The following is a 15840-nucleotide window of genomic DNA, read 5'->3' as shown; positions in this document are numbered from 1 at the left end:
TTTCGACGTTGATCCTTCGAGTCTCCCTTGCAAGTTGGGATTTACCTGTCACGGCACGGAACCAGCAGAGCTCGGATCCGGTCGGCGTTTTATCGAAAGCGATACCACTTCGTGCACATACTTGCATGAGAGAGAAGTATGGCGGCACATTGCAGAGAAGGAACATACAAAATGGATTCCGTCGATTGCTTGGCGGTGGATAAGCTGCGGATAAGTGCAGTTAAATTGTCTACCGACCAGCAACCACCGCTGCAAGGCCAGACGCCTGTGGTCAACCAGTAACTACCGTCATCAAAATCGTTCCGAATGAACGAACGACGATGTAGCATTTCATTCTGTCCGAGTATCGCTGATAACTGTTTGGTTAGTGACTAAATGGTTTTTAGATTATTTTTTTTACCAAACCATTTGTCGTCTGTCGAAGTGTGTGATGGATTTGCAATCTCTCTGTTTCCCTCTCTCGACCTTTGCAGCATCTCATATCTGTATTTGAAACTAAAAAAAAAAACCTAACACGTGAAAATCGATCCAAAATTATGTGTTCAATCGATTGAAGTGAAAGTTTTGCATTTCTTTTCGATCGTGTTTTCTCTGCAGCAGTACATAACGTGCACTGGCCATCGAGTGTAATGTTGTGTGAGTGTGTTTGGTTTGCTATGTTTTATCTGTGCAATTTTTCTACTGTTTTCCGCCCACTCGCAAGATAGTGAGGGGGAGGAAGCTTTTGCCGCTTCATCACCTCACCGAGTGATCACCCTCCGGTAAATGCAACATCCTCCTTTTGTTTTACTGCAATGCATGGCTGCTGCACTTGATCTTTTTCCTTTTTGCTCTTACCCATCGCTCCCCAGTGTCGGTGTGATAGATTTTCACTCATGTTCGGTTCACTTTTACTAGATATGCGCCACTTTTCCTCTCGTACTTTCGTGCCGCATAACATGGTTCGTTCAGTTTTCATGTTTCTGCTTTTAACTTTTTCCGTTCGATGGTTTTTTTTTTGCTGACTTCCATTTGCACCGAAAGCAAGCAGTCTTTGCGGTGATGTGTGTTTGGTTGGGTGATTGTATGCTAGTTGTTGGTTTCGTTTTTTTCGTGCCTCCCGACGAACCGTCTGACGCACTGTTTGGCAGATACCGGGCCACCGGCTTTTCCCTTGGCTGATCATGCTGCTCGGTACGAAGAAATGGCCCGAATAGTGGCAAGTGGGCGGTGGTGGTATACATTTGTTTCCGTAAATCATCGTTTGCTTGAACCGGTGTTATGGTTCTGAAATCATTTGTTCCACTTGTTCCGGTTACGGGTAGCGTGATTAACTCTCTAAACATACGATCTTCCCACACCTTCTCTTTGCTCCGGTAGAGAAACACGTGTCATATCATTCTAATGTATTTTTTCGGTTTGATTTAAATTTAATTCATTACGATTTCTAAGTAAATCAATGAGCATCTATGAGTCAAAATGAAATTGAATTGAATGTATCACGACTTCGAATAAGTTCGTGCTGATTTTTTTTTCGAAAGGGAAAGCTCTATTATGATGAATTGATAACTCGTTCGATTTCCAAACTATTTTCTATCGTAAATTATTACTTTTTCCCATCTTTTTGGTCAATAAAGGACTTCATCGAGAAAAAAGAGGGTTCTTTGGACGCTATGCATTGCATCAATCCTTGTTTTCACTTCTCCAAAACTTGCTGAGTTGCTGCTCTGCTAGGCCATGTTGCATCGATCGGAAAAGATGATGATCAGAAGGCACCATGTCTAGGCTGTACGGCGGGTTGGGCAGGACATTCCATTTCAGTGTTTTTACATTTTTTTTTAATATCGATGGTGTCGGGGTCGATGATCCCTTGGCTTCACGTTCGTACGGCAACCAATGTCCTTTCTTGCGGACCATCCCCATAGTTTGGAACATTGGGTAATGGCTGGCTGAGTTACAGCTGGCTGAGATCTTTAACGAACGTTGCCTTGAAGTTCTCTATCTTCATATTTCAAGGAATATCTGGAGCTATTCTTAGTACTAACAAAAAATGCCACTGTTGAACTGCGCAATCAACTTTGAAAAGTTCCTTGTGATAGAGCATGGTCGTCATAAACATCCACTAATTTACGATGACTTTCGATAGCCGATTTGTTTCTTGCTGTAGTAATGAAGCAGAACTCTTCGCAAAAAAGCTTTATTCGGTACAAACCGGTACCACTTCAAAAAAAAATTACAACTGAGGAAAAGAAAACCTGAAGATGACACTTCAAAATGGCGGTGTTGCAAGATTGCACCAAGGTTAAATTGAATTATTTACGACGCTTGTACTACTCCTGATACTTTATTCAAACAGGTTTTACATCCAATGTTTTTTGTATCACATGCTATGAGATATAAAAATTGAAATTACGATCAAATGGTTGCGTGCAGTTTCCGCCTTCAAGTAGTACTCACAGCTGAGGACCAATGAAAAAAGCTACCCTTATTATCTGCCTCCTTCACCTCTATTTGTCTTCTTAACGCTCCTCTCTTGACGCTTCTTACCCTGCAACAGGAAAATTGTCACTTCCGCTTCCGGTGTACAAACACTTATCTCTTCACATCTCTTCCCATTTCTTGATTGGTATCGATCGTGGTATGATCGTATCACCAATCAACCGTATCATCGCTATCATGGTGACTAAACAGCTTTACTCATCTCTCTCTCTCCTTCTCTTTTCCCTCGTTCCCCTCTTTGGTAGCAATGTTACGGTGCGGATCTAGTGATAGAAATCCCGGGCAATCAGGGTTTGGATGATTCGTTTTACCGGCTTGACTACTACCCACCGATCGGCAATCCGGCAGCGAACGCAACGATCGCTTCGCGGGACGTTGGCGATGAGATACAGTTCTCGAACGGGCTGCCCGGCACGCGGTACAACTTCTGGCTGTACTACACCAACTCCACGCACAAGGACTGGCTCACGTGGACGGTATCGATCACGACGGCACCGGACCCACCGGCCAATCTTACCGTCATACCGCGCAGCGGCAAAAATGTCATCATCAACTGGAGTCCACCACTGCAGGGCAACTATTCATCGTTTAAGCTGAAGATTCTGGGTCTGTCGGATAACTTCGCCACCAACCAGACGGTCGCGATCGAAGACAACCAATTCCAGTACATGGTGCGGGACCTGACGCCCGGTGCAACGTACCAGGTGCAGGCGTATACACTGTACGACGGCAAAGAATCGGTCGCCTACACGAGCCGCAACTTCACTACAAGTAAGTGATTGTATTCGTTCGGGATATGGTTGACTAAATTGGTCGGTTTTAGCTTTGCGGTGTTCCGGTGTTTTACTAACGAGTTGGATGGGTTTCTTCTTCCTAGGAAGGAATGTAGCAAACGTTGGTTAAAAGGGGCCGACGCATAAAACGACTAACATTTCGTTTGTAGCTAATACGGGTGGCTTAACCGATGACACTCCTGAAGAACTGCTGCGAATGATTCATGCTCACAAACACAGCACTAACAAGCAGTAGAAGAAGGGGTCAATCGCTATGGAATGGTACTGTGGGGATGTCTGTAGTTTTATGTATACTTTCAAGGTAAACCGGTGTAGCTGTTTTCCTCCGTCGCCAGTCTAGTCTCGCCCGAAACGGGGGGGTAACGTGATCAGGGTCGACGCTGATCACAACAACGCTCGCAGTCATTTGCAGAGGGATCCCAAAACTGACGACCGGCATCATCGCTCTGTGACGATAGTCGAACGGATGTTTCAATTGAAAAGCATATGTTATGCTTTTGTTTCCTACTGTTGCTGCTACATGTGGCATCGCATTAAATGGATAACGCTTAACAAATTCACTTTGCTCACTATAATCTTTCTATCTTGTTTCCTTCTCCTTCCCTGCTCGGGAATTTGCTTCATTTTCTCCCTGTACGTTCGACGATAAATTCGCTAACAACTAACCCTTTTCCGGATGATGGACAATACGGATGACGACGGTAATGACGTTGATGATGATGATGATGCTGCTCTTGGTGTTGGTGATGGCTCCACGAACCCCTTGGAACGTGCTGACTTTCGCGGGTTGCAATTTGTCACACTACTCACGTACACGTTAACGTACCCCCACAACACAACGCACACGCAAAACACCTTCGCGTACAAATACAAATCGTTTGGTAAATGTTTGCAAAAACTATATACAACGCAACACAACGCAAACAACTCCGGTTGTTGCTGCTGTTGACCCTCGGCTCTCAACCAAACGCACATTTCCTGGTGGGCTTCAAAAAACCATCAAACACCACCGATTGGTTGCTGCTTCGAAACAATATTGAAACACACAAACACATTCGCGCACACCAACTGATCTGTGTGGCTTACCTGACTGTCCACTTCGCCATTTCGGACACGGCCAACAAAACGGACGAACGTGCAAAAACATTTAAAAACCAACATCAACTCCGTACGCCCATCTTAACCACTAACAACGACCGGTAAACTGGCAATGACAATAACTGGTGTTGGGGGTGGTATTTGCAACAGAGCGCTATCGGCACAAAGATCTGCTGGACATTAAGATTCTGCGAGGTAATTCTTAACGCTCTCCCGCTGTCGTAGCATGGTGGCCTGTTTTGAGTTCCATATTTTTTTTCCTGTACATTTTTCCGTTTCGTTTTCCTTTTTGAGTTTAAGCATTTAGTTATGCATTCCACGAAGAAGTTTCGAGCATTTGGAATCACGAACATTCCCATGGCGGTCCATGCATAGCCGACATTCTATAGCGTTTTGAAGACAAAAGTAAATCTGTAATGAATTCTTATGCAAATTAGAGTAAGACACATAATCTAAATAAGGAACTACTTTCATATAATTATAGCAAGTCCTAAAATATAGGTGGTGGATACCTTAAGTATTTTTTAAAATTTGATTTTAACTACTGGTACGGAAATAGCTTATCTTATTGATTTGTTCTTAATGTTTTATTTACCATAATTTAAATATATATATATATATATATATATATATATACTATCAGTAGCACTAACAATTGGCAGTAGTTAGGCATATAAATTACGAATTAGTAAATTAATAACATATCTAACTAAGCACGTAGCACGTTTACCGTGGAGTTTGGGTTTTTGTCTCTTGGTATATTAACAATGCAAAGTATGTTGTTATACATTTCAAGGTTTTATTAACGCGTTTCTCTTTTTACTTCCTGCGCCCAGAACCTAACACGCCGGGAAAGTTCATCGTGTGGTTCCGTAATGAAACAACCCTACTTGTGCTATGGCAACCGCCCTATCCGGCCGGAATATACACCCACTACAAGGTATCGATTGAACCACCGGATGCACTCGGCAGCGTGCTGTACGTTCAAAAGGAAGGCGAACCACCTGGACCGGCGCAGGCAGCTTTCAAAGGGCTCGTACCGGGCAGAGCCTACAACATATCTGTGCAAACAATGTCGGAAGATGAAATATCGCTACCGACCACCGCCCAGTACCGCACCGTGCCGTTGCGCCCGATGAACGTGACGTTCGATAAAAAGTCCATCACAGAAAACTCGTTCAAAGTAATGTGGGAAGCGCCGAAGGGTACCAGCGAGTTCGACAAATATCAGGTCTCGCTATCCACGTCCCGCCGGCAGCAGGCCGTTTTGCGAAATGACAATGAGAATATGGCGTGGCTCGAGTTTAAGGAAAATCTCGACCCGGGCAAAACGTACCAGGTGGTGGTGAAAACCGTGTCGGGAAAGGTGACATCCTGGCCTGCCAACGGTGATGTTACGCTAAAACCGCTTCCCGTGAAGCAATTGCTATCTTCCACCGATAGCAAGACGGGTATCATAACCATCTCCTGGAAGCCGGATGAAGTAAGCACGCAGGACGAGTATCGCATCAGCTATCACGAGCTGGAAACGAATAATGGTGATTCGAGTACGATGAGTACCAATCAAACCTCGTTTGCGTTGGAAACGTTGCTTCCGGGGCGGAACTATTCCGTAACAGTGCAGGCACTGTCGCGCAAGATGGAATCCAACGAAACGGTGATCTTTGTCGTCACGCGACCCTCGTCACCGATTATCGAGGATCTGAAATCTATTCGCGAGGGACTGAATATTAGCTGGAAGAGCGATGTGAACTCGAAGCAGGACAAGTACGAGGTGACCTATACACGCAACGATACCAACGATGGCAAGACTGTACTGACCACGGAAAGCCGGCTGGTGTTTACGAATCTCTATCCGGGCGCCGGTTATGAAGTGAAGGTATTCGCTGTGAGTCATGGTTTGCGCAGCGAACCGCACTCCTATTTCCAGGCTGTTTGTAAGTACTATTTGGTCGGGATCAAAAGCATACAATTTTAATGAGTTGCTTGTTTTTGACTTTACTTTACAGATCCAAACCCACCGCGAAATATGACGATTGAAAAGGTAACGAGTAACTCGGTACTGGTACACTGGAAACCTCCGGAGCGATCAGAATTCACCGAATACTCAATCCGCTACCGAACGGAAAGCGAAAAGCAATGGATACGGTTACCGTCCGTGAAAGCTACCGAAGCGGACGTTACGGACATGACGCCGGGTGAAAAGTATACCATTCAGGTTAATACCGTAAGCTACGGTGTGGAGAGTCCGAATCCACAGCAAGTCAATCAAACCGTGCGTCCCAATCCAGTCTCTAACATTGCTCCGCTGGTTGATTCTAACAACATTACACTGGAGTTCCCGCGTCCGGAGGGGCGTGTAGAAACGTACATCATACACTGGTGGCCAACGGAACAGCCTGATCAAGTATCGATGAAGAATTTCACCGAAACTAATACAAGTAAGTCTTGTAGTGTGCGATCGATCGACGGCTTACTATTAATGCGCTTTATTTTATTTTAGTATTACCATATCCAGGCACGCTGAGTGATGATGAGAAAGTCGTTGAAGAACCACCACTCGTGCGATTGCTTATCGGAGATCTGATGTCTGGTGTGATGTACAATTTCAAAATCCAGACCATATCATACGGTTTGACAAGCGATCTGACTAAACTGCAAACGCGAACGATGCCACTGATTCAATCAGAAGTGGTGATTGTAAACAATATGCACACCCGGGACACGGTTACGCTCAGCTACACTCCTACTCCACAGCAGTCTTCAAAGTTCGATCTGTATCGTTTCTCGCTGGGAGATCCAGCCATTCCAGATAAGGAAAAGCTAGCGAACGATACCGATCGGAAAGTTACATTTACCGGTCTCACTCCTGGCCGGCTGTACAACATAACTGTCTGGACCGTGAGCGGAAAGGTGTCAAGTCAACCGATTCAGCGACAAGATCGTATGTTCCCAGATCCGATTACGATGCTCGAGGCAACTGGTATCAACGATACATGGATTGCGCTGAAATGGGACATTCCGAAGGGAGAGTACACGTCCTTCGAGGTTCAGTATCTGATGAATGATTCACACTATGTGCAAAACTACACAGTCAACAATCACATCACTATTACCGATTTGAAGCCCCACCGTAACTACACCATTACCGTTGTAGTCCGCTCAGGAACGGAATCAAGCGTGCTGCGGGTCAGTTTACCCATTTCAGCAAACTTCCAAACCAAGGAAGCACTTCCGGGCAGGATGGACAAATTCGCACCGATTGATATTCAACCAAGTGAGATTACGTTTGAATGGTCACTACCACCAAATGAACAGAATGGTATAATACGTCAGTTCACGATCACATACGGGTTGGACGGATCACAGCATACGCAAGTAAAAGATTTCCGACCGAATGAGCTGCGTGGTTCGATCAAGGGACTGCAGCCAGGCAAATCGTACGTGTTCCGCATCCAGGCGAAAACGGCTATTGGTTATGGACCGGAGCACATATGGAAGCAGAAGATGCCAATCCTGGCGCCACCGAAACCGGAAACTCAAGTCGTTCCAACAGAAGTGGGTAGTAGTGCAACGACGATTGAAATACGCTTCCGCAAGCATTATTTCAGCGATCAAAATGGAGTTGTGACAACGTACACGATTATAATTGCTGAAGATGATTCGAAGAATGCCTCTGGGTTGGAAATGCCTAGCTGGCGCGATGTTCAGTCGTACAGTGTATGGCCACCGTATCAGGTTATCGAACCGTACTATCCGTTCAAGAACAGTTCGGTTGAGGATTTCACTATCGGTACGGAGAACTGTGATGCGAAGAAGACGGGCTACTGCAATGGTCCGCTAAAATCGGGCACCACGTACAAGGTAAAGGTGCGTGCGTTTACCGCACCGGATAAGTTCACCGATACGGCCTACAGTTACCCTATTCGCACAGGTAAGTTTGTTCGAAGTTATGTTTCATGAATTAGAGTTGAAGTTATTTATGGGGATTTTAAAACTATTCCATGGTTGATGGGACACTTATCCATGTATCTTTTTTCACTCTTTCGCTGGAAACTAAAACAGCTCTTCTATCGGTGGATGGTAAGATTTATCACACTTTACTCTGCATTCTACAGTTCGTTTTCATAATGCATGTTTGTATGTGATTTTATGTTTGATGCATGTCTTCATTTATATCTCCTTCGTATTACTCCTTTGTTCTAAGAACTCGAAAATCATTTTATAATTTCATTGGGTTTCTTGTAATGCATGTTTTCTTATGTTTATGAGTCATATACACTATATCACAAAATTGTCCGTATAGCAAGGACAGAGATACAGCATAACTTGATAAAACTTTTTCAATCAATCAAAACAGATATTATATCTATTCCAAAAGGAATACAACGTATTCTTATCATCAACCAGCAACGATTTTACAAAAAAAAAAAAAAGATAATATATAATCTGTTGATAATAATGATTTAACCAAGTTTTCTTCCAAAATCGACGTAAAAAACTTGTCTGTATAATGAACAAACGCACAGTTAATCGTGTCCGATTGGTCAAATTAATATTTCCTATGCCAGCCTTTAACTGAAGGTACGCTCTGCAAACGTCTTTTCATAAAGAAAGTCAATTTTTATTTTATTGTTTTAGAACAATTTTATTCTCATTCATACATGACAAACCTTTTCAGCTAGTTTTTATGCTGGATCGGGGGTATTCGAATTTTTTTTGCTCAAATTGATCCAAAAAATTCATAATAGGTCTGGAGACTGGGGTGGATGCGTGTGAGAAGTTAGGTTAGCTTAATTTTGCGGGCTCTTGGGGGAGCAGTATCCAGGAAAAGGATTTTTTCATTGGCCTACACTGAACGGATTTTTTTTTAAATAGTGTAGTTCCTTATTTTTCAAAGGCAATAATGTGAATTGAGCTAGTCTTTGTAGCAGTCATCCTATTTGTTTTAAGTTACTTAAAAAACGAGTCATAAAATCAATTTTTAGTTGGCTTTCTATTAAATGAATGTTATGTGTCTAGGCATTTCAAGTTCACTAATTGTTTCCAACATTTCAAAGTATTTAAAAATTTTATCATTCAATTTCTTATTTCTTCATTGTTTTACCATTGTAGCATGATATTGTGTGAGGTCCTGTTGTAAATCTAAATAGCTTTGACATACAAAATAAGTTAATGTTTTTTCTTTCTCATATCCATCCTCTCAAGCTCAAGACAATACGTCCCTCATCGTTTCGATCACAGTGCCATTACTGATCATCGCAATGCTGGTAGGGGTAGTGCTGTTCCTTCGCCGCAGACGACACACCGGTCGTAAAACCACCGAACAACGGACCAATGACAATATGTCCCTGCCAGACAGTACCATTGAAACGAGCCGTCCGGTGTTGGTAAAGAATTTTGCCGAACACTATCGCATGATGTCAGCTGATTCCGATTTTAGGTGAGGGAAAGGTAAAACCTACTAGGCAACAATATCCCTACATGTTTTTCTTTTCGCATCCATCCTTACAGATTTAGTGAAGAGTTCGAAGAACTCAAACATATTGGCCGCGACCAACCATGCACATTCGCGGATCTACCGTGCAATAGGCCGAAGAATCGATTTACCAACATTTTACCTTATGACCATTCCCGATTTAAACTACAACCGGTTGACGATGAGGAAGGCTCGGACTATATCAATGCTAATTACGTGCCAGTAAGCAAGAAGCAACACAAGATCAGTTGAGAATGTTGTTAAAACACATCATGGTATCTTACTTTTTCCTACCAGGGTCATAACTCACCGAGAGAATTTATTGTGACGCAAGGTCCACTGCACTCCACGCGGGACGATTTCTGGCGGATGTGCTGGGAAAGCAATTCGCGTGCAATTGTGATGCTAACGCGCACCTTTGAGAAAGGTCGAGAAAAGTGCGACCATTACTGGCCGCACGATACCGTACCAGTATATTACGGTGACATTAAAGTGACACTACTTAATGATAGCCATTACCCGGATTGGGTCATCACCGAGTTTATGATGACGAGAGTAAGAAACGATTGCGAATTAATTTTGAAACTTCAGTTTTAATCTAACTTTTGAATATTTTTTTTTGCAGGGTGAACAACAGCGTATTATACGCCACTTCCACTTCACAACGTGGCCCGACTTTGGTGTGCCAAATCCTCCTCAAACGCTTGCCCGATTCGTGCGAGCGTTCCGCGAACGTGTCGGGCCCGATCAACGGCCAATCGTGGTGCACTGTAGTGCCGGTGTGGGCCGATCCGGCACATTCATCACACTGGACAGAATATTGCAGCAAATTCAGGTCTCAGATTATGTAGACATTTTTGGTATTGTCTGGGCAATGCGGAAAGGTAATATTTAGCGCCATTTATCTTCGCTTTCGTTTAGAAGATGTAACATATTTCGGTCCCCTTTTTATTTGTAGAACGTGTCTGGATGGTACAAACGGAGCAGCAATATATATGTATTCATCAGTGTTTGCTGGTCGTGCTGGAGGGTAAAGAAGGCACGGAGCGTGAAATTCACGACAATCAGGGCTACGAAGGTACGTTTCTGTTTTCGAAAAACAAAAATCTAATGATCATGGGCAAACGATCATCCGAGTTGTGCAGCAAAGCTTGTCACAGAAAGAGAAAACAAACATTTATATTCTTGGCTGCCATTCTCAAGCGATCACACACAGTGTGGTTTGCACGTCGTGTCGCATTTATTACTCCCCTGCAAAGCGATTCGCCTCCATACGTACATGAATCCTCTCAAAAGCACTCATTGTTAATATCTCGTCGCCTTACTAAAGATGAACTTCATTTAAAATTGATGCCAGCTTCGTGTACTATTTCTTATCACATATTGACACATCAGTTTATATTTATAAAATTCATCAGCTAGTGCTGCCGCTTTCTACCGGCTACTGCTAAATAAACCCATGATTACTTACATTTTTTGCGAAAATAGTTACTAAAAATGAATTTTAAAAAACTCTCGCTTTCCGGATGGTTTGGTTTAGTAGATTTTCATCGGTTGTTTGTTAAATTAACTTTCAATGCGTATTTAGTGGTCTAGCTCTACTTGATAACTAATAAGTTAACCCTGAAATACTAACCTACGTAACATGCGTGCGTGCATGAATAATTATGATTTATGACAAAGGGATTTTCAAATTTTACCTAACAGATAATACTGTCACTAATGATGAGCCTCTTTGGGTACAGTTTGTTAACATAACGTATGCATAAAAAACGACTTTTTTTGCATGGTTAAACTAAACAGTAAAAGATACTGTAACCAATCAAATTACTTTGTTTTCTTTAATAAATCTTTAATTTAAGTAAAAAATATCCAATCCTTGCCTCGTCATCTGGCGGAATTTGGCCGGCACTTAAACCATATGTGTCACAAAGATAATTTGTTGACCATTTTCTGTTTAAAAGTCGCCTGTTTCATCAATTCATCTCTGACTTTGATCTTGCAATTATTTAGCTAGATTTTCCTCTTCAAATTGATTTAGAAAATTGCGATTGGACGCTACTGGGGCACACTTCGGTTGGCAACTTAGAATTTCCCAGAATTCCCAAACGCTTCTTCACTCCAGGAGAAAATAAAAACGGGATAAGAAGTCCTTTTCATTGATTTCATTGATGGCAGCTTCTGTTGAATGTTCCAGGGGCTTAAAATGGTTGGATGGTCCCGACTCTCACTCTATAAACTTTCCTTTCTCCAAAAAGGTCAGAATTTGATAGATATTTGACCGATCGTACCCGGCCGACACTAAATGTAACACACGGCCGACTTTTTCTCGGGCCCGGATGAAGCAGACGGTACAAACAAACATTTGCGCAAAGAACTTTTACTGTTCTTGTCCTAGCTGCTGTAAATTAAGCGATAAAGCTCTCAATTTTTGACAGCGTGTAGTCAACTAGTATACTTTGACCGCTGACCGTTTGACCGACCACCAGGTGACATCGTATGCGCATGAAAAATGGGAACTTTTTTTTCGTTTTTTAAATGCATACGTTGTTTATAAAAATGATTTAATTTTTAACCTCAAACCCATTTATTCTTCTTCTTGGTTTAACGACCTCTAACTAAGGTCATGCCGGCCATGGAAATGGCTTACTAGACTGCCGATACCACTTAGTTGGTTAGTCAGTCCTCACTACGGGGGGACGGTCCGGATGGGATTTGAACCCCGGTCCCGTCTTTTGAAGACCGGCGCCGCTGTCGCCTAGACCACCGGGCCGCCGCCAAACCCATTTAACACCTGTGAATTATTGACAAGAAAATAAAATAATCTGAATTTTATAACATTTTTTTAAAATTTATCTTCTCTTTTTTTTTGCCTTATCCCGTGCATGCTCGGTTGATTTTATAACAATTTCTTCTTTGTATTATTTTATACCAAAAACCTAACAACACTGCATTGGAACGTGTGCTGATTTGATTTTTGTGAAACAAAAAATTATCTTATATCCATAACAAATGCAGCCGGTTCATTTTTTTTTTTTTTGTAGCATGAAATTTAAGTGAAATTTTTACATATGTGTTTCATTACCGCCATCTGTGCTGTTACCATTAGCTCTAATCAGTATTCGTTGCATACACCGGGAAATAGATTATGAATGATTTTTAAAATGCCTTTTATTATTTTTATTTTCATTTCACCGTCCTCGTATCGACTTCTATCGATCGTTCCGGTAATCAATCAAACACAAAAATTGCAATAAAACAACAGATGAAAATATATTAAACCAAACGATTTACGGCCACCTAAGCGATTCGCAAGTCCGGTTAACCAGTGTTTGAAAAGAAATCAACTTACTATTTACTGAGCTGTGTGCACCGGCCGATGAGGTGCAACCTCACTGACTCACACTGACTTGTGCGGTATTAGGGTGGTGCTGACTGCGAGGATTATGTGATGTATTAATAGTGTACTTACGAGTACTCGCTTCTGGACGGATTGTATGATAACGAAAAGAACACCTTTGTTCCTTAACGGCGCTTCTGCGCGATGCAATCAAACACAAACGTGCGAACTGTGCTAGGATTGTTGTGATTTTTTTTGCTATTGATATTTTCTCTCTTTCTCTATCCTCTTCCCATTTCTTCATCTCCAAATATATATTCCAACTGTGTAAATTGTGCTTGTTATATAAATCGGTAATCAATCGTCGCACCAACCAAACATGTGCCGCACCTGGGTAATCTTCGCGTCACCGTCGTCCTGCACTTCGACGAAATTGTTGTTTTATACTCACAAATGTGGACTATTCTCTCTGTTTAAATTAATCACGGGCTTTTGATGGTGTACTGGTGTTTGGAATGGAATCGTATTAACCGTGAAATATCATTCACACACTCACACACACACACTTTATGCGTAAACGTTGCTGCACATAATGAACGTCCGTTAAACGTTGTCGCCACACTGCACCTGCATTCCGACCGTTGCAACGTTTTGCGACTCATCGCCCGCAGAGCCCCGAGATGACGATGATCAGCAATCCGAGGAGCAGTTGCTGATAGAAAATCGTTCCGATGATGATTTAGACGAGATAGCGGTCCAACACCAAGAGAATGGTGGCACTACTGGTGCTACTGTAGAAAATCTTGAGCTGGATCGCCGAAGAAGTGGAACTGTTGAGGTACTCGATAATGAGTTGGCGCTAATACAGCAGGCCAATTTCACCACCGGTGAAACGACTGAGGAGGAACTGCTGGATGATGAGGAAGAGGTTGAGGTTACTGTTGATGGGCTAATGATAGTGTCAAGAAAACAGTCACATATCGGTTCCACAACGGCACCACCCGCAGGTGATGGGAAGCAGCAGCAGAACTCTGGCAATAATGACCGGGACCAACCTTCCTCTGGACACGATGAACGTTCTATCAGTAGCGGAGGAACAAATAGCAATAACAGTGCCAACAGTGGATACGAATCCAGCCCTCATAAGCGCCACTCAATGACGGCCACCAGCCAGGACAGACGATCGCTAAGCTTTTCCACCGGTGGGGGAGAAATCATCAGCAAAGTGGATCTAACGAATGGGGATCCAATGCAACAGCAGCAACAAACCCATCAAGGATCAGGAGGGCAGCAGCAGCAGCAGCCACAAATCCTTCCTCCAACGCAACAGCAGCACCCTGCCCATCAGCCAACGGTCGGCGGTGGAGGGAAGCTGTGGAAGGAAGAAAGATGACAGTTAGAGAACGATAGCGACAATCGAAGCAGCGGCCGTAGCAGCATCGTGATCGCTATCAACGACAACGATAGTCATGTAAATAGTAACGCCTCGAATGTAGTAATTCTACGTGCGGACGGCGATGACGACGATCGTACGATGGCAACGAAAGACGATGAAACCGAAATCGATGACGGTATCGACGGTTCGGATGAGGGTGATGATGATCTGAACGCTGTGGAGGACGGTGGTAAGCGGGAGAGAAATCTTGCAAGGGATGAGGATGACGAGGATGACGAAGATGAGGATGATGAACAGACGCATGAGCAGCGCGAATTACTGCTCCATCGGCGTAACGAGCGTAACGTGAGAGCCGTTGCAGCCGCCATGGTTGCTAGTGCCGGTCCGGGGAATACCAATGGCACGACGGGAGTGGGCCCCACGGTGGGTGGTGGGTGTGGCGTTGGGCGCTACAAACATCACAGCTACGTTGAGGTAGAGGAGGACGAACAGGACGACGACATTATCGTGATCGTCGACGAGGACAATGGCGGCGTTACGGATAGTGACGGCGGCGAAGGTGCCGGTGGCAACATTGGTATAGTCAGCAGTGTTGGTGTTGGTAGTAATGGCATTAGCGATGAGCTGTATCTAAAACTGAGAGAAATGGGTTGGTAGCACTTTAATGTTTATCTTCTCCGCTTTTAAGCTTTTATTATCGTATTTATGTGTTTATACGCTTGTCTCTTTAATTGTAGTATTGTGCTTGTTTATTTGGGTTTATCTTCTCACACATATCACAACTTAACACATCATTTTAATTTTGTTTGTTTAAGCTACTAATTATGTTTTTTTGCCTTTTCATACATTTTATTTCCTACAGCATTTCGGCAATTTAGTTTTGTACTTCCCTATACACGATTTATGCACCTCATGTCTCTTATATTCATAAATTGATCGATATTTTGTGCTTCTAGAACCAAATAATGTTTAAAAAAAGAAATTCCTCAACGAAGCAGTGTTACTCGAAACTTTTTAAACCCGTTTTTGCACACTTAAACAGATCCAGCATGAAAGTTTGTTTTGTAAACTGTCCACCCAAAATTTTCTCCATTGTTTTGTTGTTTCCGTTTGATTTTGTCTCGTTGAATGCATTTGAAACTGCATGCAACGATCCGTACCTATTATGTGTGTAATGTTTTGTCAATATTCGTGTTTACACAAAGATTTTATTTTTACCATAAAGTAATCGAATTTTATTTTCATCTTTTCACAC

General features: G+C 42.9%; 2 protein-coding genes across 5 annotated transcripts in view; both read left to right on the top strand.

Annotated features, from left to right (window-relative positions):
- LOC126558678 (pancreas transcription factor 1 subunit alpha) overlaps positions 1 to 5109 on the top strand; it is a 396742-nt gene extending 391633 nt beyond the window's left edge. Inside the window, exon 4 of the mRNA XM_050214727.1 lies at positions 5092 to 5109. The gene's annotated coding sequence lies outside the window, so the exon portion shown is untranslated. The remainder of the gene's footprint in view (positions 1 to 5091) is intronic.
- Positions 1 to 15840, top strand: part of LOC126556635 (tyrosine-protein phosphatase 10D) — a 240056-nt gene that overhangs the window by 23248 nt on the left and 200968 nt on the right. For 2 of the 4 annotated variants that reach the window (XM_050212018.1, XM_050212019.1), the window contains exons 2-11: positions 2724 to 3249; positions 4521 to 4565; positions 5207 to 6307; positions 6380 to 6811; positions 6874 to 8304; positions 9579 to 9813; positions 9885 to 10071; positions 10147 to 10404; positions 10475 to 10733; positions 10808 to 10927. In XM_050212018.1, the coding sequence (XP_050067975.1) occupies positions 2724 to 3249; positions 4521 to 4565; positions 5207 to 6307; positions 6380 to 6811; positions 6874 to 8304; positions 9579 to 9813; positions 9885 to 10071; positions 10147 to 10404; positions 10475 to 10733; positions 10808 to 10927 (4594 nt within the window). Of the gene's footprint in view, positions 1 to 2723; positions 3250 to 4520; positions 4566 to 5206; positions 6308 to 6379; positions 6812 to 6873; positions 8305 to 8421; positions 8454 to 9578; positions 9814 to 9884; positions 10072 to 10146; positions 10405 to 10474; positions 10734 to 10807; positions 10928 to 13860; positions 14817 to 15840 lie in introns of those variants that run through there. The other 2 variants (XM_050212020.1, XM_050212017.1) reach the window with 2 other exon arrangements.

The sequence above is a fragment of the Anopheles maculipalpis genome, chromosome 2RL (genome assembly GCF_943734695.1).
Source record: "Anopheles maculipalpis chromosome 2RL, idAnoMacuDA_375_x, whole genome shotgun sequence".
Classification (NCBI taxonomy): Eukaryota; Metazoa; Arthropoda; class Insecta; order Diptera; family Culicidae; genus Anopheles; species Anopheles maculipalpis.
This window is presented reverse-complemented; position numbering and strand designations above follow the sequence as displayed.